Raw genomic sequence first — 24884 nt, 5'->3', positions numbered from 1 at the left:
CAATAAGAGTACAGCTGGCCCTCGTGCTCAGCAGGTGCCTGTGTCCCCCTTTTAAACTGATGGTGCCTGGGCCCAGTACAGGAGGGCTGACTCTACTGCCTTATCAGCAACCCTGTCTGGTAGGTGACTGTGTATTATTCAGGACCGGATGGATAGAAATAGAAATCAGCTCCCTCAAAGGTTTTTTTTTTTAAGCCGGGCCTTTAGAAGTTTGCCTGGCGTTCGGCTTTAATCACCTTGCTGGTTGATTTCACATGCTGCCTGGAGTTGCTCTTGTAGCCGGACCTGATTAACAATCTTAATATGTTCCAGATAAAAGTGCAGACAACTGTACGGAGCCGTGAGTACAGCACATTATGAGCATCTTTGATCTCGCTCACTCGGGTGTCCTGATCTGTCCCTATCAGAGCGATTGTCATTACCGCTAATAACAGCAACCAGCTCAGCATCTCCAGAATCCACTGAACCCAAATCACTGCAAAAGAAAACTGTTATATTTTCATTACCGGACTCATAAAACATCCAATTTCATAATATTCAATGTCAGCAAAAAAATATATATATATATTTTTTTTCCTTCCTCTCAATCTGAGGAGTGACAATATCACCGACGCGCGGGCCTGTAAGCCTTCATTTATTGTAAAATCCAGCAAAGTGCTGATTGCTACATTGTAGCTCATGTTATTTTCTGCTAGAAGAAACATTTCTGATATCCATTGATAAAGCGCTCATTTGTATGCAGCTGCCACCGAAAGATCCAACCACACGCAAATTGCTTTTCCACTGTGCCGCCAGCCGGCCTCACTTCCAAAATATAGGGATTTTTTTTTACTGCTACAACAATGACCCTCTTCAGGATTCCAGTCTGTAAAAAGGAATAGTTCACCATGGAAAGGAAGAGATCAAATATATATTATTTTCCGGAATTTAAAGTGGTAATGAACCCAAAAGCAAACATTAACCACTTCAGCTCCGGAAAGGTTTTACCCCGCTTAATGACCAGGCCACTTATTGCGATTTGGCACTGCGTTGCTTTAACCACTTAAGCCCCGGAAGATTTTACCCCCTTCCTGACCAGGGCCTATTTTGCGATTCGGCACTGCGTGACTTTAACGGACAATTGCGCGGTCGTACGACGCTGTACCTAAACGAATTTGATGTCCTTTTTTTCCCACAAACAGAGCTTTCTTTTGGTGGTATTTGATCACCTGTGCGATTTTTTGATCATGCGCTATAAACAAAAAAAGAGCGACAATTTTGCAAAAATAACAATATTTTTCACATTTTTTTATATGAAATTCCCCCCCAAAAAAATGCAAAAATCAAAATTTTTTAAAATTTTTGGCCAATTTGTTTTCTGCTACCTATGTTTGGTAAAAAAAATCACAATAAGCGTATTTTGATTGGTTTGCGCAAAAGTTATTGCGTTTACTAAGGCAAAGATTTTTGTCATTTTTGTTGTTTTTTTTTTTTTTTAACGCGTAATGGCGGGGATCTGCGATTTTTTTGCGGTACTGCGACATTGCGGCAGACAGATCGGACCCTTGACTGACATTTTTGACACTTTTTGGGGTACCAGTGACATTTCTACAGTAATCAGTGCTATACATATGCACTGTTACTGTAAAAATGACACTGGGAGGGAAGGGGTTAACTTTATTGGAGAGGGAGGGGTTAAGTGTGTCCCTAGGGGCGTGTTTCTAACTGTCATTGGATGTGGCTTGTGATGTAAAAGCACAGATCAACGGTCCTACATAGCAGGACCGAGTGATCAGTGCTTTTACACAGGGGAGAATGACAGGCGGCTTTGTTTACATTAGCCGCCTGCCTTTCTCCCTCTCTACCCGACGACCGCTAGTGACCGGTCACACGCACCGGCTTCGTCGGGTATGAGCGGGGGCGGGAACGCGCCTCCGGCGGCACGCACTCACCCCCTATTCGCTCCCAGGCTAGTGACGTACCGGTACGTCACTTTGCCTGGGAGGGGCTGACCGCCGCCGTATATAGTCGGGCGGCGGTCGGCAAGTGGTTAACTGACAATTGCGCAGTCGTGCGATGCTGTACCCCAATACAATTGAGGTCCTTTTTTCCCCCCACAAATAGAGCTTTCTACTGGTGATATTTCATCACCTCTGCGATTTTTCGTTTTTGCGCTATAAACAAAAAAAAAAAAGAGCGTAAATTTTGAAAAAACACCAATATTTTCTACTTTCTGCTATAAAACATTCCCAATAAAGAAATTTTTAAAAATCAATTTTTTTTTATCAGTTTTGGCCAATTTGTATTCTGCTACATATTTTTGGTAAAAAAAAAAAAAGTCCCAAAAAGCGTATAGTAAGTGGTTTGCGCAAAAGTTATAGCGTTTACAAACGACGGGATAGATTTATGTACTTTTTATTTTTTTTATTAGTAATGGCGGTGATCAGCGATTTTTATCGGGACTGCGACATTGCGGCGGACAGATCGGACACCTAACTGACATTTTTGACACTTTTTGGGGACCAGTGACATTATTACAGCAATCAGTGCTAAAAATATACACTGTTATTGTATAAATGACACTGGCAGGGGAGGGGTTAACACCAGGGGTGATCAAAGGGTTAAATGTGTCCCCTAGTGTGCTTACTGTGTGGGGGATGGATTGACTAGAGGCAGAGAGAGATTGGTGATTCAGTTTAGCTAAATCACACGATCTTTCCCTGCCTCTCTGACAGGGGAGCCGCCTGCTTTGGTTACATATATAACTACAGAGGATAGCACACATGCAAAAGAAATGACATCAAATATAACAAGGCAATCAAAATGAGTGAAAATGGGGATTTGGTCCCACCATATGGCCATATCATGCTCAAGCCCCACCATTACGTCAAAGTACTCCATTGTCAGTGGCTCCTAACCTATCCATAAAATGAAGGATAAATCCAACCTCTCTATACCATTGGAGATAATTACTCCTTACATGGGAGAGATGTGCGCTATCCTCTGTAGTTATATATATATATATTGGTTTTATAGCAGCACCAGCTTTAGAAATGCATGTTCAGAGAGTGCCCCCCAGGGAGTGCCCCCCCCCCCCCCCAACCCTTTGTGTGTTGGTTATGCCCCGTACACACGTATCGATCGTCGGCCGAACGATCGGCCGTCTTTTGTCCGAGGGCTGTCGTGTCTGTTGAAAAGTGCTAAAGACCGCACACGAATTTTGTCCGCCGACTACAGCCGACTGCAGAAGTGATGTCATGTAATGGTTCACTTTCCCTGTGTTTTTTCTTTTCTGAGCATGCCCAGTCTTGCAAATCTGCTGTCTGTCGGCCGAATTCTGTATTGACTGGCGAACAATCGGCCGCTCTGGTGTCGGCATACAAAAATTTTAATGCCTGCACGACAGATTCTTTTCGGCCGAAAGTGCGCTGTCGGCTGTCGGAAGCATCATACTAACAAGCCGAAAATCGGCCGATCGTTCGGCCGACAATCTGCACGTGTGTACGGGCCATTATACACTCAGTCCTGACTAGACTCCTGGGGTTGAGCACCCTGAGCACCCCACCCTTCCACACCTGTACTTCATTATCAGTGTCCACCAGTAAGCAGATATAGGAGGAGTCCCTGAAGCCCCGTACACACGTACCGATTGTCGGCCGTAAATATTCGGCCAACGTCCGATCGGCCGATTGTCGGCTTGTTAGTATGATGCTTCCGACAACCGACTGCGACTTTTCGGCCAAACAAAATCTGGTGTGCATGCTATAAAATTTTTGTTGACTGTCACCAGAACGGCCGATTGTTCGTCAGTCAGTACAGATTTCGGCCGACAAAAGTCAGATGAGAAAGACTGGGCATGCTCAGAGAAGAAAAAACACACGAAAAGTAGATCAGAACATGACATCACTTCTGAAGTTGGTTGTTGTTGGCCGAGAAAATTTGTGTGCAGTCTAGAGCACATTTCAACCAACACAACAACACTGGACAAAAGACGGCCGATCGTTCAGGCGACAATCGGAACGTGTGTACGAGGCTTTATAGTGCAGTTGCACATCTCTCCCATGTAAGGAGTAATTATCGCCAATGGTATAGAGAGGTTGGATTTATCCTTCATTCTAGGATAGTGTAGGTAACCCACTGACAATGGGGTACTTTGACGTAATGGTGGGGCTTGAGCATGATATGGCCATATGGTGGGACCAAATCCCTATTTTTACTCATTTTGATTGCCCTGTTATATTTGATGTCATTTCTTTTGCATGTGTGCTATCCTCTGTAGTTATATATGTATATTGGTTTTGCACCAGCTTTAGAAATGCATGTTCAGGGTGTACCCCCCCCCCCCAACCCTTTGTTTGTTTGTTAAACACCTAAGGTCTAAAGGCATGCATAGGGACTAAGTGCCGGGTCACACTTGTGCGATGCGGGAAGGCTGCGAATTCGCAGCCTGTTCCCGCATCGCAAACGCACATCTGGCAGTTCACACTGCCATATGCGATACGCAGGGGGGTGTCAATGAAATGTTAACGACACCCCCAGTTTGATCGCATATCGCAGTGCGATCTGATCGCACAGGATCGGATCGCACAAGTGTGAACCACTGTGCGATCCGATCCTGATGTGGCTGAAAAAAAGGGTCATGTGCGACTTTTGTGCGGCTGCAGTGCGAATTTAACCATACAAAGTGTATGGCTGAATTCGCACTGCACATCCGATCGCTGAATTCGCACTGCACATCCGATCGCATGTAATGAAGGAGCTCCGATATTACATGTGATCGCCGCACACGCTATAGTGTGAACTGGCACTCAGTGTCCATTCACACTACTGCGGCACGACTTCGGGGGCGACCTGTGAAGTCGCGTGCACCGCGACTTCGGCGCGACTTGCACGGACTTCACATAATTGAAGTCAATGCAAGTCGCTCCGATGTCGCCCCAAAGTAGTACAGGAACTATTTTCTAAGTCAGAGCGACTTGAGTAGCTCCTATTAGAACGGTTCCCGTAGCACTGAATGAACCGCTACTTGTCAGGCTGACAAGTCGCAGTAGTGTGAACCGGGACTTAGATGGCAAGCATGTGCGCCCAGGGAACCTTTCCAGCTATAGCCAATGATGGACCCTCCAACACTAAACCATCACTCCTGACCTGAACGGCTGCTAGATTTATCTTTCCCAAAAGATGGGCTATGCCCCTGATCTCCTAGAGATCCCACCACCAGTCCAGCATGTTCAACAGAAGCACTATTCACCAAGTCAGGCTGCTGAATGATTGTTACCTAACTAAGCTTACTTCATATGCTGATTGTCTTCACCGAATGCATCGACATTGATATTAGTATATTATATTACATTTGCCTTGCATCTGTCTAGTGAGCTTAGACATACTCAGATTCACCAGTACTTCGGCCCTAGGCCTGGTCAAGAATCACAACATTTTGCGCTCAAGGCCTCAACTTCCCTTCCCAGTAGTTCCAGTTTTAGTCTATAGGCTATTTTGAGCAAAACCTTTACTCTAATGGGATATGGGCCCAGATAGTAAGTGTGTACACCCAGGGTACCTTCCCAGCTACAGCCACGTACTAAACCACCACCCATGACCCAAACTGGTTGCTAGATTTTTCTTTCCCCAAGATAACGATTATGCCTCTGCATCTCATAGGAATCCAGCCACCAGCCCAGCATGTTCAACAGAAGCACCACTCACCACCAGGTCTGTTTGCTGAAAGATTGCTACCCAACCAAGTTTTTTTCATATGCTGATTATCTCGAACAAACCTATCAATGAGACATTGATGTTATATCATAGGCGTGCGCACAGGGTGTGCCGGGTGTGCCTGGGCACACCCTAATCACCTAGGGCACATTAGCATTATCGCTCTGTTTGCCAGTGAGGAGATGGGAAAGATCTCCCTCGGACCTGCTCTGCCATAAGAGAAGTGCCACACACTTCTATTTCACTTTGCCAGCAGGGAGAGTAATGTACCGGGGCCATGTACATGTAGGCAAACATATGCATGTGTATTTAAACTTTGGGGTGCACACCCTAATGCAATAGGCTGCGCACACCTATGTGTTATATTATATTACAATTGCCTTGTATTGGTCTAGTGAGCTCTATCTTAAGTAAAAGATCTGAGACTTCACAGCCAGAGTGTAAGAGGGATCACTGATATCCAGCCAGCTCCAAGCACCAAGATCCCACAGTTTAGCTTTGCCGAGGTAGGGAGCCAATGCTCTGACTTTGCCCCACTGGCACTATGCACACTCAGCTTCCTTGGTACTATGGCCCTGGGCTTGGTCAGGAATCGCAATTCACATTTTGTTCACAACACCTCAACAGTTCCAGTTTTAGTTCATAGGGGATCCCATCCAACACCTGAGGCCCATAGGCATTGGGGACCAGATGGTGGGTGCATTCGCCCAGGGAACCTACCCAGCCACTGCCACTTACAGACCCTCCATCCATAAGCCATCACTCTCTTCCAAACTCTGACCCTAAAAAGGTCAAACCTCCGTGTTGCAACCATGTGATTGCAGGACAGTTGCAGCACAGCCCCATTCACATGAATGGGTTGAGTTTAGGGGCTGTGCTGTCCTATGAACACGACAGGTGATTACATTTTTGCCATGGTTGGAAAGCTTTAACTCAACTGCCTCCTTTACTGCTCTCTGGCTGCTCATGTGGACCAGTCTTACGAAAAATTTCATTGAGAGGCAAATAAGGTCTTACAAATTACAGTCCAAATACATGGGAAAACCAAGTCCATAAATATGGCAGAACGCACCAAAAATATGATTGTTACTCTTAAATAATAGTTCTCAATTATCTGGTATCACAGGAGGGGTTCTGCAGGGTTCATGATGCTGTCCCAGATAACTCCTGCCCTGGCTCCTCCAAAAACACCCAGAAAGGGGAGCACATTACACTTCTACAAGAGGAAGCAGGATGCAGGGAACTCCAGGGTCTTCTTACTCCTGAAGCCCTCTGGAAATATAAATAATAAGCAAGTGAGTGATTCAACATGACACCATTCACTAAATAAAGAGTTTACTATAGCCTAGGAGCAAGCACTTTGACTCTCTACCTTAAACTTTGAGGGAATATTTAAACTTTAGCAGTGCATTAACAAAAGAACATTGATGTGGGTTGTGTTGTACACTAATGGGCGTTGTGTTAAGGCAACACATTCATTATAAATGGGCTCCAAAGGCAAAATTGGATACGACCCATTTTTTACTGAGGCCGTGTGCCACAAGGCATGAGAATGCGCAGTACAGGTGCATTGTCCACTACTATTTTGTGGTTAATGAGTGTGCGAATGGACCCAATGCGGTGTCAATTTTTTGGCTGCACTGCAGTGTGTATGACACAAAGGCAACCGTAGCCAGAAACACCAAGGGTGCTTTTTATACAAATCCTGAGACAGGGTGAAAGAAATTCCCAGCTGGAGTTCCATTCTAAAGACCGTGCTGAGTTGACCTACCTGTCGGACTTGCCACCGGCATGTCCCCAATCCTACCAACCAGTAGGCTGCAATTGCTGAACTCTTCTTTGGAAGATTCAAGTTCCCTGGCTGTCAAGCTAACCCAATGTCTTCAGTAATTTAGGAATTACTGATTTGGTGAAATAATACAGATCATTTATGACTTTGCTTTGACTTTCCTGATCTGCATGCTTCTTTTCCAGGCCAGTAAAGCCCCGTACACACGTACCGATCGTCGGCATACAAACGTTCGTCTTTTCTCCCCGGGCTGTCGTGTCTGTTGAAAAGTGCAAAGACTGCCCAAGAATTTTGTCCGCCGACTACAGCCGACTGCAGAAGTGATGTCATGTAATGGTTAACTTTCCCTGTGTTTTTTCTTTTCTGAGCATGCCCAGTCTTGCAAATCTGCGGTTTGTCGGCAGAATTCTGTACTGACTGGCGAACAATCGGCCGCTCTGGTGTCGGCATACAAAAATTTAAATGCTTGCAAGAAAGACTCTTGTCGGCAGAATGTGCGCAGACAGCTGTCGGAGGCACCATACTAACAAGCGTACAATCGGCAGATCTTTCGTCCGCCGACGTTTGTATGCCGACGATCGGTACGTGTGTACGGGCCTTAACTCAGAAATCAGCTAGACAACTAACGTCTTCCAATGGCAGCAATGATTTTACCCCCTTTCCTGACCAGGCCATATTTTGCGATTCGGCACTGCCTTAATTTAACGAATAATTGCGCGGTCGTGCGACGCTGTACCCAAATACAATTGATGTCCTTTTTTTTCCCACAAATAGAGCTTTCTTTTGGTGGTATTTGATCACCTGTGCGGCTTTTAGATTTTGCGCTATAAACAAAAAAAAAGCGACAATTTTGAAAAAAAAAAAAGCCATATTTTTTACTTTCTGCTATAAAACATTCCCAATAAACAAGAATTAAAAAAAATCTAATTTTCTTTAGCAGTTTAGGCCAATTTGTATACTGCTACATATTTTTGGTAAAAAAAAAAAAAATCCCAAAAAGCGTATTTTAATTGGTTTGCGCAAAAGTTATAGCGTTTACAAACTACATAAAAGATTTTTGGAATTTTTATTTCTTTTATTGTCTTTATTAGTAATGGTGGCGATCAGCGATTTTTAGCGGGACTGCGACATTGCGGTGAACAGATCGGACCCCTAACTGACATTTTTGACACTTTTTGGGGACCAGTGACATTACTACAGTAATCAGTGCTAAAAATATGCAATGTTACTGTAATAGTGACACTGGCAGGGAAGGGGTTAACACTGAGGGTGATCAAAGGGGTAAATGTGTACCAAAATAAGCTTACTGACTGTAGGGGGAAGGGTTCTGTGACAGGCACAGAGAGATCGGGGTTGTAACTTAGCTGAAGCTCCTGATCTCTCTCTGCCTGTGTGACAGAAGACTCTCCTGCTTTGTTTACATAAGCAGGCGGGTCTTCTGTCAGTTTATCTGACGATCGCGGGAGGCCGGGGGCAATTACCGTCACTCTGCCTGCAGCTGTGTCTAAACACAGCGGGAGCGCGGCTCCGGTGGCGCGCGCACTGCCGAGACCTCGTGCACGAAATCACATAGTACTACGTGATTTTGTGCAGCCGAGCCACCCTGTCGCAGTAATATTACGGTGGGCGGTCGGCAAGCGGTTAAAGCCCCATTCTGTAACTGGGGGGTTACTACTTCCTATTTATTCATTTTGAATAGACTCATATCGCACTGCATCACATCAAAAGTAGCGCACTACTCTTGGAAACGCACTGCAACTGGATTGCATGGTGCTTTTATGCAATGCGATTTGGTGCAGGCAAACGCACTGTGTTTCCGACCTGCCTTTGGGGTTTCATTACCTTAATGTTGACACCCACTAGAGACCGCACCTGCAGTGCATTTTAAAATGCACATGTTCCCTGCACCACGTTCTAGTGTGAACCCAGCCTTAGTGTTCTGTCAGCAGTCAGCCTTTTCACCCAGCAGCAGAGAGAATAAAACAAAGCCCTAATCTTTATTAAGCGTATTTTTAATAAATCATGTTTTCCATGGTCCTAGGGCAGTGATGGCGAACCTATGGCATGGGCGCCACAGCTGGCACGCAGGGCCCTCTCTGTGGGCACGCCAGCTATGCTGGGAAGCTGCTGCCACTGATGCCTGGGCACTCTGATCCTCCCTCCCCCGGCGCTGTGACAAGGGGGGGAAGCAAGCGTGGACTGTCAGTGTATTTCCCCTGCTCACCCCCCCTCCCCCCCCCCGTTCTGTCAAGCAGCGCTTGACAGGGACAGAGCGGCGTTTCCAGAGATCACCGCCCGCTCTGATTCCCCCTGCCTCCCCATTGGCTGCAGCCAAGAACCAATGAGGAGGCTGACAAGTGCACCATGGGACATTTAGTCCTGGAAGACTATGGAGAGAGAGAGAGAGAGAGAGAGAGATCGAGATCGTGAGAGAGATTGGAGCAGCACACTGTAAGCCAGGGGACAGAGAGGCTGCAAGGATACCCCCCTGCAGTGCCAGTTGCGGGCCTTGCCACCAGCAACCGAGAGTGAGTGGACATCTGTTCGGAGGAAGTGTTGCTGTGTCGCTGGAATTGGTGAGAGGTCCTTGCGGCCATTATCTGTGGCTGCTAACCACTTCTGCACCGGAAGGATTTCCCACCTTAATGACCAGGCCCTATTTTGCGATTCGGCACTGCGTTACTTTAACGGACAACAAACGCAGTCGTGCGACGCTGTACCCAAACGAAATTGACGTCCGCTTTTTTCCCCACAAACAGAGCTTTCTTTTGGTGGTATTTGATCACCTGTGCGATTTTTATTCTTTGCGCTATAAACAAAAAAAGAGCGACAATTTTGAAAAAAAAAAAAAAAAAAATTTTCCCATTCTGCTATATAACATTCCCCCCTCCCCAAAAATGTAAAAATCTAAATTTTTTAACATTTTAGGCCAATTTGTTTTCTGTTACATATTTTTGGTAAAATAAAATCGCAATAAGCGTATTTTGATTGGTTTGCGCAAAAGTTATCGCGTCTACTAACTACAGGAAAGATTTATGTCATTTTTTGTTCCTAGTAATGGCGGCAATCTGCGATTTTTTGCGGGACTTTGACATTGCGGCGGACAGATCGGACCCCTAACTGACATTTTTGACACTTTTGGGGGGACCAGTGACATTACTACAGTAATCAGTGCTAAAAATATGCACTGTTACTGTAATAATGACGCTGGCAGGGAAGGGGTTAACAGCATGGGTGATCAAGGGATTAAATGTGAGCCTAGAGGAGTGATTCTAACTGTATGGGGGTTGGGCTTGTGAAATGACCACAGAGACCTGTGATCCTATATAGAAGGATCACCGGCGCTCTGTGATCATTCCAGAGAGAAGAACGGTTTACAACAGCTGACCGTTCTTCTCTCTCAGTGGGGAGCGATCGTGGGTGGCAGGTGGCAATCGGAGTCCCCGCTGCCGAGTGGGGGCGGGAGCGCGCCGCCGGTGGCGCGCACTCGCCCCCTAGCTGCAGGCGCAAAAACCAACGTAGCCCTGGCGGCGACCTGCGATTTTTAGCAGGACTGCAACTTTGCGGCGGACAGATCGGACCCCTAACTGACATTTTTGACACTTTTGGGGGTACCACTGACATTACTACAGTAATCATTGCTAAAAATATGCACGGTTACTGTAAAAATGACACTGGCAGGGAAGGGGTTAACAGTATTGGTGATCAAGGGGTTAAATGTGACCCTAGGGGAGTGATTCTGACTGTGGGGGGGTTGGACTTGTGAAACGATCACAGAGACATGCGATCCTATATAGCAGGATCACATGGGCTCTGTGATCTGATCATTGCAGGGAAAAGGACGGTTGGCCGTCCTTCTCTCACAGGGGGGAGAGATCAGGGGTGTCAGGCGGCAATCAGAGCCACAAACAAAAACAAAAAGAGGGTGCACTGGCCTAGCGCAGTATCCTCAATAGGGCTTTATTAATATCAAATAAATATATAAATACTCACAAACATGGGTTGTAAGCCAGCATATCAGATACATATGACACAATCCATCAAATGACAGTCCGCAGTCAAGATAATTGATGGCTAACGCGTTTCGAGGCTTCGCCTCTTCATCAGAGCCTTTGCATCACAATTTTCCTTTGGGGCAATCGGAGCCGCCTGACTCGCCTGACGCATTGGCTTCCCAGCTGACGATCGAGGCGCGCACGCGCCCCCTAGTGGCCTTCAGGAGAGCGACGTAGACCTACGTCGCTTTGCCTGTCCATGCCACCCTGTAAAAAGGTGGCGGGTGGTCCGGAACTGGTTAATTGCAGTGTTGGGACTTTGAAAAAAAATAAGTTGGTTTTGCGTTGCAGTTTGGACATTCGGGCTCAAAAAGATTCGCCATCACTGTCCCAGGGGGCCACTGAGGAGCTAGCAATCAACAGCCCAGCAACTAGGAATGGGGGCAATCAACAGTCCAGCAACTAGGAATGGGGGCAATCAACAGTCCAGCAACTGGGAATGGGGGCAATCAACAGCCCAGCAACTAGGAATGGGGGCAATCAACAGCCCAGCAACTAGGAATGGGGGCAATCAACAGCCCATCAACTAGGAATGGGGGCAATCAACAGTCCAGCAACTAGGAATGGGGGCAATCAACAGTCCAGCAACTGGGAATGGGGGCAATCAACAGCCCAGCAACTAGGAATGGGGGCAATCAACAGTCCAGCAACTAGGAATGGGGGTAATCAACAGTCCAGCAACTGGGAATGGGGGCAATCAACAGTCCAGCAACTGGGAATGGGGGCAATCAACAGTCCAGCAACTGGGAATGGGGGCAATCAACAGTCCAGTAAATGGGAATGGGGGCAATCAACAGTCCAGCAACTGGGAATGGGGGGCAATTAACAATCCAGCAACTGGGAATGGGGGCAATTAACAGTCCAGCAACTGGGAATGGGGGCAATCAACAGTCCAGCACCTGGGAATGGGGGCAATCAACAGTCCAGCACCTGGGAATGGGGGGCAATCAACAGTCCAGCAACTGGGAATGGGGGGCAATCAACAGTCCAGCAACTGGGAATGGGGGCAATCAACAGTCCAGCAACTGGGAATGGGGGCAATCAACAGTCCAGCAACTGGGAATGGGGGCAATCAACAGTCCAGCAACTGGCGATGGGGGCAATCAACAGTCCAGCAACTGGGAATGGGGGCAATCAACAGTCCAGCAACTGGGAATGGGGGCAATCAACAGTCCAGCAACTGGGAATGGAAGCAATCAACAGTCCAGCAACTGGCAATGGGGGCAATCAACAGTCCAGCAACTGGGAATGGGGGCAATCAACAGTCTAGCAACTGGCAATGGGGGCAATCAACAGTCCAGCAACTGGCAATGGGGGCAATCAACAGTCCAGCAACTGGGAATGGGGGCAATCAACAGTCCAGCAACTGGCAATGGGGGCAATCAACAGTCCAGCAACTGGCAATGGGGGCAATCAACAGTCCAGCAACTGGGAATGGGAGGCAATCAACAGTCCAGCAACTGGGAAGGGGGGCAATCAACAGTCCAGCAACTGGGAATGGGGGCAATCAACAGTCCAGCAACTGGCAATGGGGGCAATCAACAGTCCAGCAACTGGGAATGGGAGGCAATCAACAGTCCAGCAACTGGGAAGGGGGGCAATCAACAGTCCAGCAACTGGGAATGGGGGCAATCAACAGTCCAGCAACTGGCAATGGGGGCAATCAACAGTCCAGCAACTGGCAATGGGGGCAATCAACAGTCCAGCAACTGGCAATGGGGGCAATCAACAGTCCAGCAACTGGCAATGGGAGGCAATCAACAGTCCAGCAACTGGGAATGGGGGGCAATCAACAGTCCAGCAACTGGGAATGGGGGCAGAACATGGTATTATATCTTTATAATTTTAATTGACTTACTTCTTTTTGCTGTCCCTTTTGGCCGCCTTCTCCAGCATGGCTCTCCTCCTCAAGTAATCGTTCTGGATTTCATTGTACTTAGTGGTGTGCTCTTTGATCAGGTCAGTGGTTTTCTTATGGTGCCTTTTTACCAGATCTTTCATTTCTTTATAATGCTTCTTTTGGAGCTTCACAAATGACTTCTGTTGCTTGAGTTCATCAATACTCTGAGGTTCCACCTCTGTAACAAACATTGACAGAGCCAGCTTTGGTACACGCATAGAGAACAGAAAAGAAAAGTCCAATGTTTTATTTATTGAAGATATTTCTGGGCAGAATGGGCGCCCGCATGTAAGTGGCGGTTCACACATATGGGATGTCGGACATCGCATGTGATTCACACTGCACTGCTGTGCAAACCACATGTGATGTCTGTGCGATGCAAATTCAGCCATGCAGATTGCATAGCTGAATGGCTGAATTTGCATCGCACAGACATCGCAGGTGATTTGCACAGCAGCGCAGTGCGAATCACATGCAATGTCTGACATTTTTTTGGTCGACACCAGAATCGGATTGCATAAGTGTTCACACCTATGCGATCCGATTCCTGTCCGAACTGACAGTTCGCACTGCGATATGTGGACTGATCTGGGGGTGTCATTAACCGGTTAAGGACCAATTCACAAGATATTAACTCTGCCGGGTGCCCAAACTTTTGCAGACACCATTTTTTTGTTTTCTGTTATTTTGAAAGTGTAAATGATGGAAATAAAATCTAACTTTTGTTGACATATAAGAATGTCTAATCTGTAATTTGATGCCTTTTGGAGATTTTTCCATCTTTCCTTGGCTTCTCTATGCACATTAATACAAATTTTTACCCGGGGTGTCCAAACTTTCAATCCCCACTGTATACTATGGCCGGCAGCCCCTCCTGCGCAAACCGACGTAGGTATACATCGGTCGCGCGCCTGCAGCTAGGGGGTGAGCATGCGCCCACCCCCACCGCTCCGATTGCTGCCTGACACCTGCGATCGCTCCCCGCTGAGAGAGAAGAATGGTCAGCTATTGTAAACACAGCTGATCGTTCTTCTCTCTGGAATGATCCCAGAGCGCCTGTAATCCTTCTATATAGGATCACAGGTCTCTATGGTCATTTCACAAGCCCCACCCCCCCACAGTTAGAATCACTCCCCTAGGCTCACATTTAACCCATTGATCACCCAGTGTTAACCCCTTCCCTGCCAGTGTGATTAGTACAGTAACAATGCATATTTTTAGCACTGATTACTGTAGTAATCTCGCTGGTCCCCCCAAAAGTGTAAAAAATGTCAGTTAGGGATCTGATCTGTCCGCCGCAATGTTGCAGTCCCAGTAAAAATCGCAGATCGCCGCCATTACTAGCAAAAAAATAAAAATAAAATAAAAATAACATAAATCTTTCCCGTAGTTAGTAGACACGATAAATTTTGCGCAAACCAATCAAAATACACTTATTGCGATTTTTTTTTTTTTTTACCATAAATATGTAGCAGAAAACAAATTGGCCTAAAATGTAAAAAATTTTTGAATTTAAATTTAAAAGAAAATATGCACTGTTATTGTAATAATGACACTGCAGTGGCAGGGAAGGGGTTAACACCAGGGGCGATCAAATGGTTAAATATTTCCCTAGGGGGCCTTTTCTATTTGTCGGGGGTGACATGCTTTCTGCATGAATGCAGAGACCTATAACGAAATACATTTTGTGCAAACCAATCAATATACACATTGTGATTTTTTTTTTTCTTACCAAACATAGGTAGCAGAATACAAATTGGCCTAAAATGTTATAAATTTAGATTTTTAAATTTTTTTTTTTTTTTTTTGGGAATGTTATATAGCAGAATGTGAAAAATATTGTTTTTTTTTTCAGAATTGTCGCTAGTTTATAACGCAAAAAATAAAAATCGCACAGGTGATCAAATACCACCAAAAGAAAGCTCTATTTGTGGGGAAAAAAGGACATCAATTTTATTGGGGTACAGCGTCGCACGACCGCGCAATTGTCTGTTAAAGTAACGCAGTGCCGAATTGCAAAATATGGCCTGGTCATTAACCTCCCTGGCGGTATGATTATGTCAGGAATTATGTACCAAAAGCGGTACAATTTTTTAATATTTATAATTTATAATATATATAATATATATATATATTATAAAATATAAATATATTATAAAATATAAATATTATATTAATAATAAATATAGTATAAAATATAAAATATATTATAAAATATAAATATTATAATATATATATATATATATATATATATATATATATATATATATATATATATATATATATATATATATATATATATATATATATATATTAATAATATAATTTATAATATTTGATATTTTTCTGATACTAAGGTGATACAGTGTAATCCACTCAGATTACATTGTATCACCTCCTTTTTATGTGTTTGTGTTTTGTGCAACATTTGAATTTCCCTCCCAGTTCCGCTCCCATGCACCATTGCTGCTGCAGGGAAAGGAACCAGGAAGTCATCAGAGCGACGGACGGCGCGGCGGGGATCACAACAATGAGAGATCATCGCTGGATCGCCAGGAGAAGGTAAGGAACCCCGCTGCAGGCTCTGCACATCTACCCCGAGTGTGACTTGGGGATACCGATAGTAGCATAAAAAAAAAATCATATTATAATATATATATATATATATATATATATATATATATATATATATAATATATATATTAATAATATAATTTATAATATTTGATATTTTTCTGATACTAAGGTGATACAGTGTAATCCACTCAGATTACATTGTATCACCTCCTTTTTATGCGTTTGTGTTTTGTGCAACATTTGAATTTCCCTCCCAGTTCCGCTCCCATGCACCATTGCTGCTGCAGGGAAAGGAACCAGGAAGTCATCAGAGCGACGGACGGCGCGGCGGGGATCACAACAATGAGAGATCATCGCTGGATCGCCAGGAGAAGGTAAGGAACCCCTCTGCAGGCTCTGCACATCTACCCCGAGCGTGACTTGGGGATACCGATAGTAGCATAAAAAAAAAATCATCCCGAGTCGGGGTTACCGCTAAGGGAGTTAAGGGGGAAAATCCTTCCAGGCCAGAAGTGGTTAACTCTGTATTGACACCCCCAGCGATTCGCATATGGCAGTGTGAACTGCCTGCGAGTCGGGTGCGATGCGGGAACCCGCAGTGGATTTGCAGGGTTCCTGCATCACACCTTAGATTGTAAGCTCCTTGAGGGCAGGGACTGATGTGAATGTGCAATGTATATGTAAAGCGCTGCGTAAATTGACAGCGCTATATAAGAACCTGAAATAAATAAATAAAAATAAATGTGAACCGACACTAACTACCCCTCCAACCCTCTCCAAGTCCAACCCCATAGTTACTAATTATATCCCTGCTTTAGGAATATAATTTAAGGGATGTACTGTTGCAGATCTTACCATCATAAATAGGGGATAGAGCAACTTTAAAGACAATCTGTAATCTTTTTAAAGTTTTCATGTATGCAAATGTAATCAACTTAATGTAAATAGTCTCATCAACGTTATAAAAAAAAAAAAAAAAAGACTTGTTTTATATATAGTTTACAATTATATATGTAAATAGAGAGGAGAAATCCCCCCCACCCTTCCCCCAATAGGAGAAAAGAGGGGATTTTATGGTGTCTTACACAAAAAAACATAAATATAAAAATCAGAATAATATATGTAAATAGGGTCAGCCATGTTTGCTTGATACTTATGTACGGTGTGCTTAGGAAAAACCGCGTTCTGATTGTGTTTTATTGCTTTTCTCTGTGGGTTAGCGCAGTCCCCTGCGTCATGATTCACTCAAAACAATTCAGTCCTTAAGTGGCTTTAATCACTTCTAGACTGGAAGATTTCCCCCCTTAATGACCAGACCATTTTTTGCGATTCGGCAATGCGTGACTTTAACGGACAATTGCGCGGTCGTGCAACGCTGTACTCCAATGAAATTGATGTCCTTTTTTTCCCACAAATAGAGCTTAATTTTGGTGGCATTTGATCACCTCTGTGCTTTTTATTTTTTGCGCTATAGACGACAAAATTCTGAAAAAAAATATATATATTTTTTCACATTCTGCTATATAACATTCCCAATAAAAAAAAAATTAAAAATCAAATTTTTTCATCATTTTAGGCCAATTTGTATTTTGCTACATATTTTTGGTAAGAAAAAAAAAAAAAAAATCGCAATAAGTGTATATTGATTGGTTTGCACAAAATGTATTTTGGTGGTATTTGATCACCTGTGCGCTTTTTATTTTTTTGCGCTATAAACAAAAAAACTCACTAATTTGGAAAAAAAAAACTTTTTTTTTTACTTTCTGCTATAAAACATAACCAATAAAAATTAAAAAAAAAAAAAAATCTAATTTCTTTATAAGTATAATAGTAAATAAAAAAAAAAAAAAAAAGACTTTACAATCACTTTAACCACTTGGCCACTGCTCACATTGCTGCTACTGCAGCAATGTGGCTCGATACCGTCCAGCGACGTAGACCTACGTCGCTGGACTCCTCCCCCTGTAGGCGGCGCTCGCGCGCCACCGGAGGCGCGCTCCCGCTGTTTTCAGTCACAGCGGGAGTCGGGCCAGGGAAGGAGCGGGAGTGATCGCTGCAGCTCTTCCGCGATCGTCGGGGAATCAAGTGAGGAGATCCGCCCGCTTGTGTAAACAGAGCGGACGGATCTCCTAAGTGACAGGCAGGATCAGATTGCAGGGTTCAGCATAGCTGAACATGCGATCTGTCCCTGTGTCACTCAGTCACCTCCCCCCACACACACGTTAGTAAGCACCAGGCATACATTAACCCCTCCCTCTCCAATAAAATTAACCCCTTCCCTGCCAGTGTCATTTTTTACAGTAACAGTGCATATGTATAGCACTGATTACTGCAGTAATGTCACTGGTACCCTCAAAAGTGTCAGAAATGTCAGTCAAGGGTCCGATCTGTCCACCGCAATGTCGCAGTCCCGCAAAAAAAAATCGCAGATCGCCGCCATTACGCGTTAAAAAAAAAAACACCAAAAATGACAAAAATCTTTCCCTTAGTTAGTAAACGCAATAAGTTTTGCGCAAACCAATCAAAATACGCTTATTGTGAATTTTTTTACCAAACATAGTTAGCATAAAACAAATTGGCCAAAAATTTAAAAAAAATTAGATTTTTACATTTTTTTGGGGGGAATTTCATATAAAAAAATGTTAAAAATATTGTTATTTTTTCAAAATAAACGCTCTTTTTTTGTTTATAGTGCAAAAAGTAAAAATCGCACAGGTGATCAAATACCACCAAAAGAAAGCTCTATTTGTGGGAAAAAAAGGACGTAAATTTAGTTTGGGTACAGCGTCGCACGACCGCGCAATTTTCAGTTAAAGTCGCACAGCGCCGAATCGCAAAAAGTGGCCTGGACGTAAGACAGCAAAATCCTCCGGTGGTAAAGTGGTTAATCACTTCAGCCCCAGAAGATTTTCCCCCTTAATGACCAGGCCATTTTTTGCGATTCGGCACTGCGTTACTTTAACGGACAATTGCGTCCTTTTTTTTCCACAAACAGAGCTTTCTTTTGGTGGTATTTGATCACTTCTGCGGTTTTTATTTTTTGCGCTATAAACAAAAAAACTCACTAATTTGGAAAGAAAAACAAAAACTTTTTTTTACTTTCTGCTATAAAACATAACCAATAAAAAAAAAAAAAAAAAAACATTTCTTTAAAAGTATAACATTAAATAATAATAATAAAAAAAAACAGACTTTACAATCACTTTAACCACTTCAGCCCAGGAAGGTTTTATCCCCTTATTGACCAGACCATTTTTTGCAATACGGCACTGCATTAATTTAACGAACAATTGCACGGTCATACGACACTTTACTTAAATAAAATAGATATTCTTCTTTTCTCACAAACAGAGCTTTCTTTTGGTGGTATTTGATCACCTGTGCGATTTTTTATTTTTTGCTCTCTAAACAAAAAAAAAGCGACAATTTTGAAAAAAAAAAAAAAACAATATTTTTTACTTTCTGTTATATAACATTCCCAATAAAAAAAATGTAAAAATCTAATTTTTTCATAATTTTAGGCCAATTTGTATTCTGCTACATATTTTTGGTACAAAAAAAAAAAATCCCAATAAGCGTACTTGGTTTGCGCAAAAGTTATCGCATCTACAAACTAGGGGAAAGATTTATGTCATTTTTGTTTATTTATTTTTTAATAGTAATGGCGGCGAACTGCGATTTTTTGCGGGACTGCGACATTGCGGCGGACAGATCGGACCCCTAACTGACATTTTTGACACTTTTGGGGGGACCAGTGACATTAATACAGTAATCAGTGCTAAAAATATGCACTGTTACTGTAATAATGACACTGGCAGGGAAGGGGTTAACCCAGGGGCGATCAAAGGGTTAATTGTGAGCCTAGGGGGTGTTTTCTGACTGTGAGGGGGGTGGGCTTGTAATATCAGCACAGAAACCTGTGATCTTAAATAGGAGGAACACAGGAGCTCTGTGTTGATTCCTGAGAGAACAACGGTCTGCTGTGTTTACAGCAGCAGACCGCCGTTCTCTCTTCACGGGGAGCGATCGTGGGTGCCCGGCGGCAATCACGGCCAATGGCCCCGCGCGTCAGCTTCCCCGCTGGCGAGTGGGCGCGGGTGTGCTGTGGGCAGCACGTGGGCGCCCACAGGATTGTTCCTGCGAACGGCCGTACAGGTACTGCGGCGGCTGGTCAGCAAGTGGTTAACAACTTGACCTCCGGAAGGTTTCACCCCCTTTGTGATCAGGCCATTTTTTTCTATTCAGCTCTGTGCTACTTTAACTGGCATTTGTGCGGTAATGCAACGTTGTACACAAATGAAATTTATATCATTTCTTTTCACACAAATAGAGCTTTCTTTTGATGGTATTTGATCACTACTGGGTTGTTTATTTTTTTATTATACTGTATAAATGAAAAAAGACTGACAATTTTGAAAAAAAAAAACTTTGTTATAAACTTATATACTTTGTTATAAAACATAACCAGTAAGACAAATCAAACATTTAAATTTCTTCCTAAATTTAGGTCAAAATGTACTCTGCTACATTCCTTTGGTAACAAAAAAAAAAAAAAAAAACGAAATCCTATTACGTGTATATTAATTGATTTGTGCAAAAGTTATAGCATCCTCAAACTTCCCCGCGCCCACTCGCCAACGGGGAAGCCGAGGCGCGGGGCGGGCAGGCGGCCGCGATTGCCGCCGAGCACCCGCGATCGCTCCCCGTAAAGAGAGAACGGGGGTCTGCTGTTGTAAACACAGCAGACCGTTGTTCTCTCTGCTATCAACACAGAGCCCCGGTGTTCCTGCTTTTTAGGAACACAGGTCTCTGTGTGGATATTACAAGTCCATCCCCCCCCCCACAGTTAGAAATTTACGCAGCTTTAGACACTAAACTGTAATGGAGGTGATCAGTGACTTACAGTGTGAAGGGTGGTGGGCAATCTGGCACTAACAGACACTGGCTGGGAGGCTCACTAACTGATGTCGCTAGTGACTCTAATACAGTGATAATACTATACACTGACACTGTACTAATGACACTGGCTGGGAAGGGGTTAACATCTAGGGGCAATCAATGGGTTATTTGTGTGCCGCTTTTACGTTCTGATCTGGCTTTTCAGGGAGAAGAAACAGCCAGATCGCTGTTCCTATGTACACAAAGTTCTGTGTGTTTGTAAGCACAGAACTCTGTGTGTGATTGGACTCAGCCGATCAGCAGGTTTCAGCTAAAATCCTTGGCTGAAATCTGCTGCCAAACTCGTGCAGCTTCCAATCATACATGTACATGACTGTGCCCGTACCTGCAGCCCGCTCACCGTATATTTACTGTGAGAGGTTGGCAGGTGGTTAACCACTTCCCGCAAAATCATGTACCTGTATGTCATTTTGAGGAAGCGGCTGTACCTGAGTGATGCCTGCAGCTACAGTCATCACCTCAGTACCGTTTTTTAGAGTGGACGGTCGGCTTTTATGTGATACCAAGTGATGTGGCTAAGCAGCCGTTCGGCCATTATCACAAGCAGCGTGATAGGATGTCCCCCCAACGCCTTCTGCCGATCTGCCCAGATCTCCCGTCCCACCGGGAGACCCGAGCGACCAGCCGGCACGTCCACTGGCTGGCCAGAGACCCGAACAAAGCCAGATTTGGCTTTGATCGGGTCTCTGATGTAGTAACCCGGAAGCGACGGCACGTTGTCACTTCCGGTTTACACGGCAGCCAACGGCGCTGATTTAAAAAAAATCCAAAGTATTCAAAAATGCTAATTTTTGCGTTTTGAATACTTTATGTGTAGAGAAGGGCCTTTTTCAACCAGACTAACTATGTAAATTAGCAGTCTGAATATTTACATTGCCTCAGCCAATCCCTGGGAGAGGGTGTGTTGTAGGTGGCTGGGGAGAGCATAAATATTTTGGGTTCTGGGAAAGCCCTATTTTTGTCCTGGAAAAGAAGTTCCAAGACTGAAGGGCTGCTGCCCTTTTAGGCAGTCCAGCTTAAGTTCTATGCCAGTGGTCTTCAAACTATGGCCCTCCAGTTTTTTCAGGAACTACAATTCTCATCATGCCTAGTCATGTCTGTGAATGTCAGAGTTTTACAATGCCTCATGGGATGTGTAGTTCTGCAACAGCTGGAGGGCCGTAGTTTGAGGATCTATGCTATTCTAGAGCTGGGGCTGTTTTGCTAAAAATCTCTAGAACTTACTAAGAGATTTCACTGAGGATCTGGTCTGGAGAGTACACTGGAGAAATGTCTGGCTGATATTGGAAGGAGGCATCCAAGTATCCAGGGACATTGTAAGTACAGACCTGAGTATAGGATCCTGGTGACTGTTGGTTGCTACTATCCCTGGTGAATCAGTGCCAGTGCTTGCCTGGTCTGGGTCATTCCTGATGGTGTCTCAGTGCTGTCCATTCCCTTGGCTTCTAATAGAGCAGGGGTCTCCAAACTTTCTAAACAAAGGGCCAGTTTACTGTCATTCACACAGTTATAGGAAGGTATTATGTCCTATTGTTGGTGACAATGGGAGGAATAGTGCCCTATTGTTGGTGGGCTCAAGGCCCAGATAAGGGCAAGCAAAGGGCCACATCCGGCCCCAGGCAGCAGTTTGGAAACCACTGTAATAGAGGGACTGTTCTCAGTGCTGTATCTTGGCCTAGGCCTACAAGGCCCAGGCCTAGGGCGGCGCCTTGCAGGGGGGAAGCAAAAAAGCTGCACCCCACACGAAAAAAAAAAACAGCCTCCTCCCAGCTCCCGCACAAAAGGGGTCCCCGCCGGCTTGTGCTACACTTTTAGTATAGTGCCAGTCTTATGGGGCTGGAGGGGTGGAGGGCAGGGTCCAGTAGGCAAATCACTAATAAGGCAGCACTGATATGCTGCACTGATGGGCACTGATGGGGCTGCACTGATGGGCACTGATGAGGCTGCACTGATGGGGCTGAACTTATGGGAGCTGATGAGGCTGCACTGATGGGCACTGATAGACTGTGGTTGTGGTCTGTGGTTTACAGATTACAGGGCGGGTCATAAACAGGAAGGGGGTGTGGCCTTTACAGGAAGGGGTGGATTCTATTTAAATTAGGGGGCGCACAAGTTTAGTCAGGCCTAGGGCAGCACAAAACCTAAATACACCACTGTCTGTTCTATGAAATGGTAACAAAGTGAAGAGTGTTCTGGTAAATGTTAATGGAGTATCCCACAGCTCCCTGTGCCCTATCCAAGTTCATTCAGCAATACATTTTTCTAAGAAAAGCCAACCCCTAGACCAGTGATGGCAAACCTTGGCACTCCAGATGTTTTGGAACTACTTTTCCCATGATGCTCAGCTACACTGCAGAGTGCAGGAGCATCATGGTAAATGTAGTTCCAAAACATCTGGGGTGCCAAGGTTCGTCATCACTGCCCTAGACTGTTCTTTGAGACAGAAAGAGTGACCATTACTGTGTGCCTGGCTGCCGCTGCACTTTTCTGGTAGAGGAACCTAGGGCAAATCAGCACTACAGATGGATAGAAACCTTACCTATCAATAAACTCATTATGAGGTCCTCAGCCGGTGCAGTTTTAGCAGGCACTTTAACAGAACCTGAGAAAGAGAAAGAGAGAGAGAGAGAGTTCTATGACTTCGTCTTCCAACAGGATCAAGTCATCTAGTGGTCTTGGCATAATATTCTAAAGTGTTTGATGTATCAGTCATATTTATTGTTAGAGGCTGAACTCATCTTTAAATTCCTGAATTACTGCTTGTCTAGGCGGAATGTAATGCAAAAAATTACTTATCTTATTCCTCGCTCCTGCAGACTTCCCATAAAACACCTTTGCTTCTCCCAGTGATGTGGCTGCCCATTGCCGACGTCATCATGTATGGTCAAGGCCCAGTGGACACCATTGGTCCTGCACTGTAAGCCACCCACATACCTGGGCAAGGAAAAGTGTCGGCTGTGACCAACAATAAAAATTACAGGTGCCGCTCAAATTGCCGCCAAGGAGTGCCAACAAGGACAGAGCTTGTCCCAGCTGAAAACTTCCAGTAGGGAAAAGAAGGCCTAAAAGTCGCAAATGACAGCAAAATCCAGAGAGGAGGTGTATAATAGCCTTCAGCCTGGGTTTCAACCAGGCCACGCCACCAACGCATTTCACTCCGCCACTGGAGCTTAATCATGGGGATTGTGACGGTATTCACCGTCACTGGAAGTAAAAAAACAGATAATTAATGGTTTGAATTGCTTCAGATGGGACAGTCATATTTGTCAGCAAGATCTTCATATAGAAATATGAAGATTTATTCCCATTACCATGAAATCTGTAATTCCTAAATAATGTGTGTATTACATATGCCTTAATGTCAGACAGGTTTTTCTTATGGATTGTGTATTGAGATAATGTGTATTCCAGCTTCAATATGAGAGAGACACACCGACTGTCATTAGCATTCTTGTTCTATTATTGTGTATTAGGAGGGAATGTGGATTGTGCCGTCCCATTGTCTAATGCTAATGACTTCACATTGTTCTGCTCCGATGGCCAAATAATTAGTTTAGGTTTAATTCTGTTTCTGTATACACTTTCATCTGCATAAGATAATGTATTCAGCCAGAGGGGAGGGATTGTGTACACTGTATTGGAATGACTGAGTGTAAAACCCTGTTCCTATTGGATTGTGAATGTCATGTCTGTCCCCAACAAGGTCCACCTGGGCAGTAACCTTGTGGGGAAAACTGTATAAAAGTCTGTTTCTTGTTCAATAAAGATATATACTTCACCCTCAATGTAGAGTCCTGTCTCTCATTTGGGGAATATGCTACAAGGGATTGCTATGTCCTCCATACTCCCTTGGATAATCACTAAGCTCTTGTAAGAGCTTGTGTAAGAGCTTGTTCTGCTGCACTCTCTG

The 24884-nt window shown here is 44.4% G+C and overlaps 1 protein-coding gene across 1 annotated transcript in view; it reads right to left on the bottom strand.

Moving 5' to 3' along the window:
* PLCB1 (phospholipase C beta 1) overlaps positions 1–24884 on the bottom strand; it is a 1154983-nt gene that overhangs the window by 137938 nt on the left and 992161 nt on the right. Inside the window, exons 25-26 of the mRNA XM_082249959.1 lie at positions 23514–23576; positions 13397–13616 (exon numbers count right to left, since the gene is read on the bottom strand). Coding sequence (XP_082106085.1) covers positions 13397–13616; positions 23514–23576 — 283 coding nt within the window. The remainder of the gene's footprint in view (positions 1–13396; positions 13617–23513; positions 23577–24884) is intronic.

Source organism: Pelophylax lessonae, assembly GCF_965119305.1.
Source record: "Pelophylax lessonae genome assembly, chromosome: 3".
NCBI classification, from domain to species: Eukaryota; Metazoa; Chordata; class Amphibia; order Anura; family Ranidae; genus Pelophylax; species Pelophylax lessonae.
The sequence above is the reverse complement of the archived record's forward strand: the minus strand, read 5'-3'. Positions and strand labels throughout refer to the sequence as shown.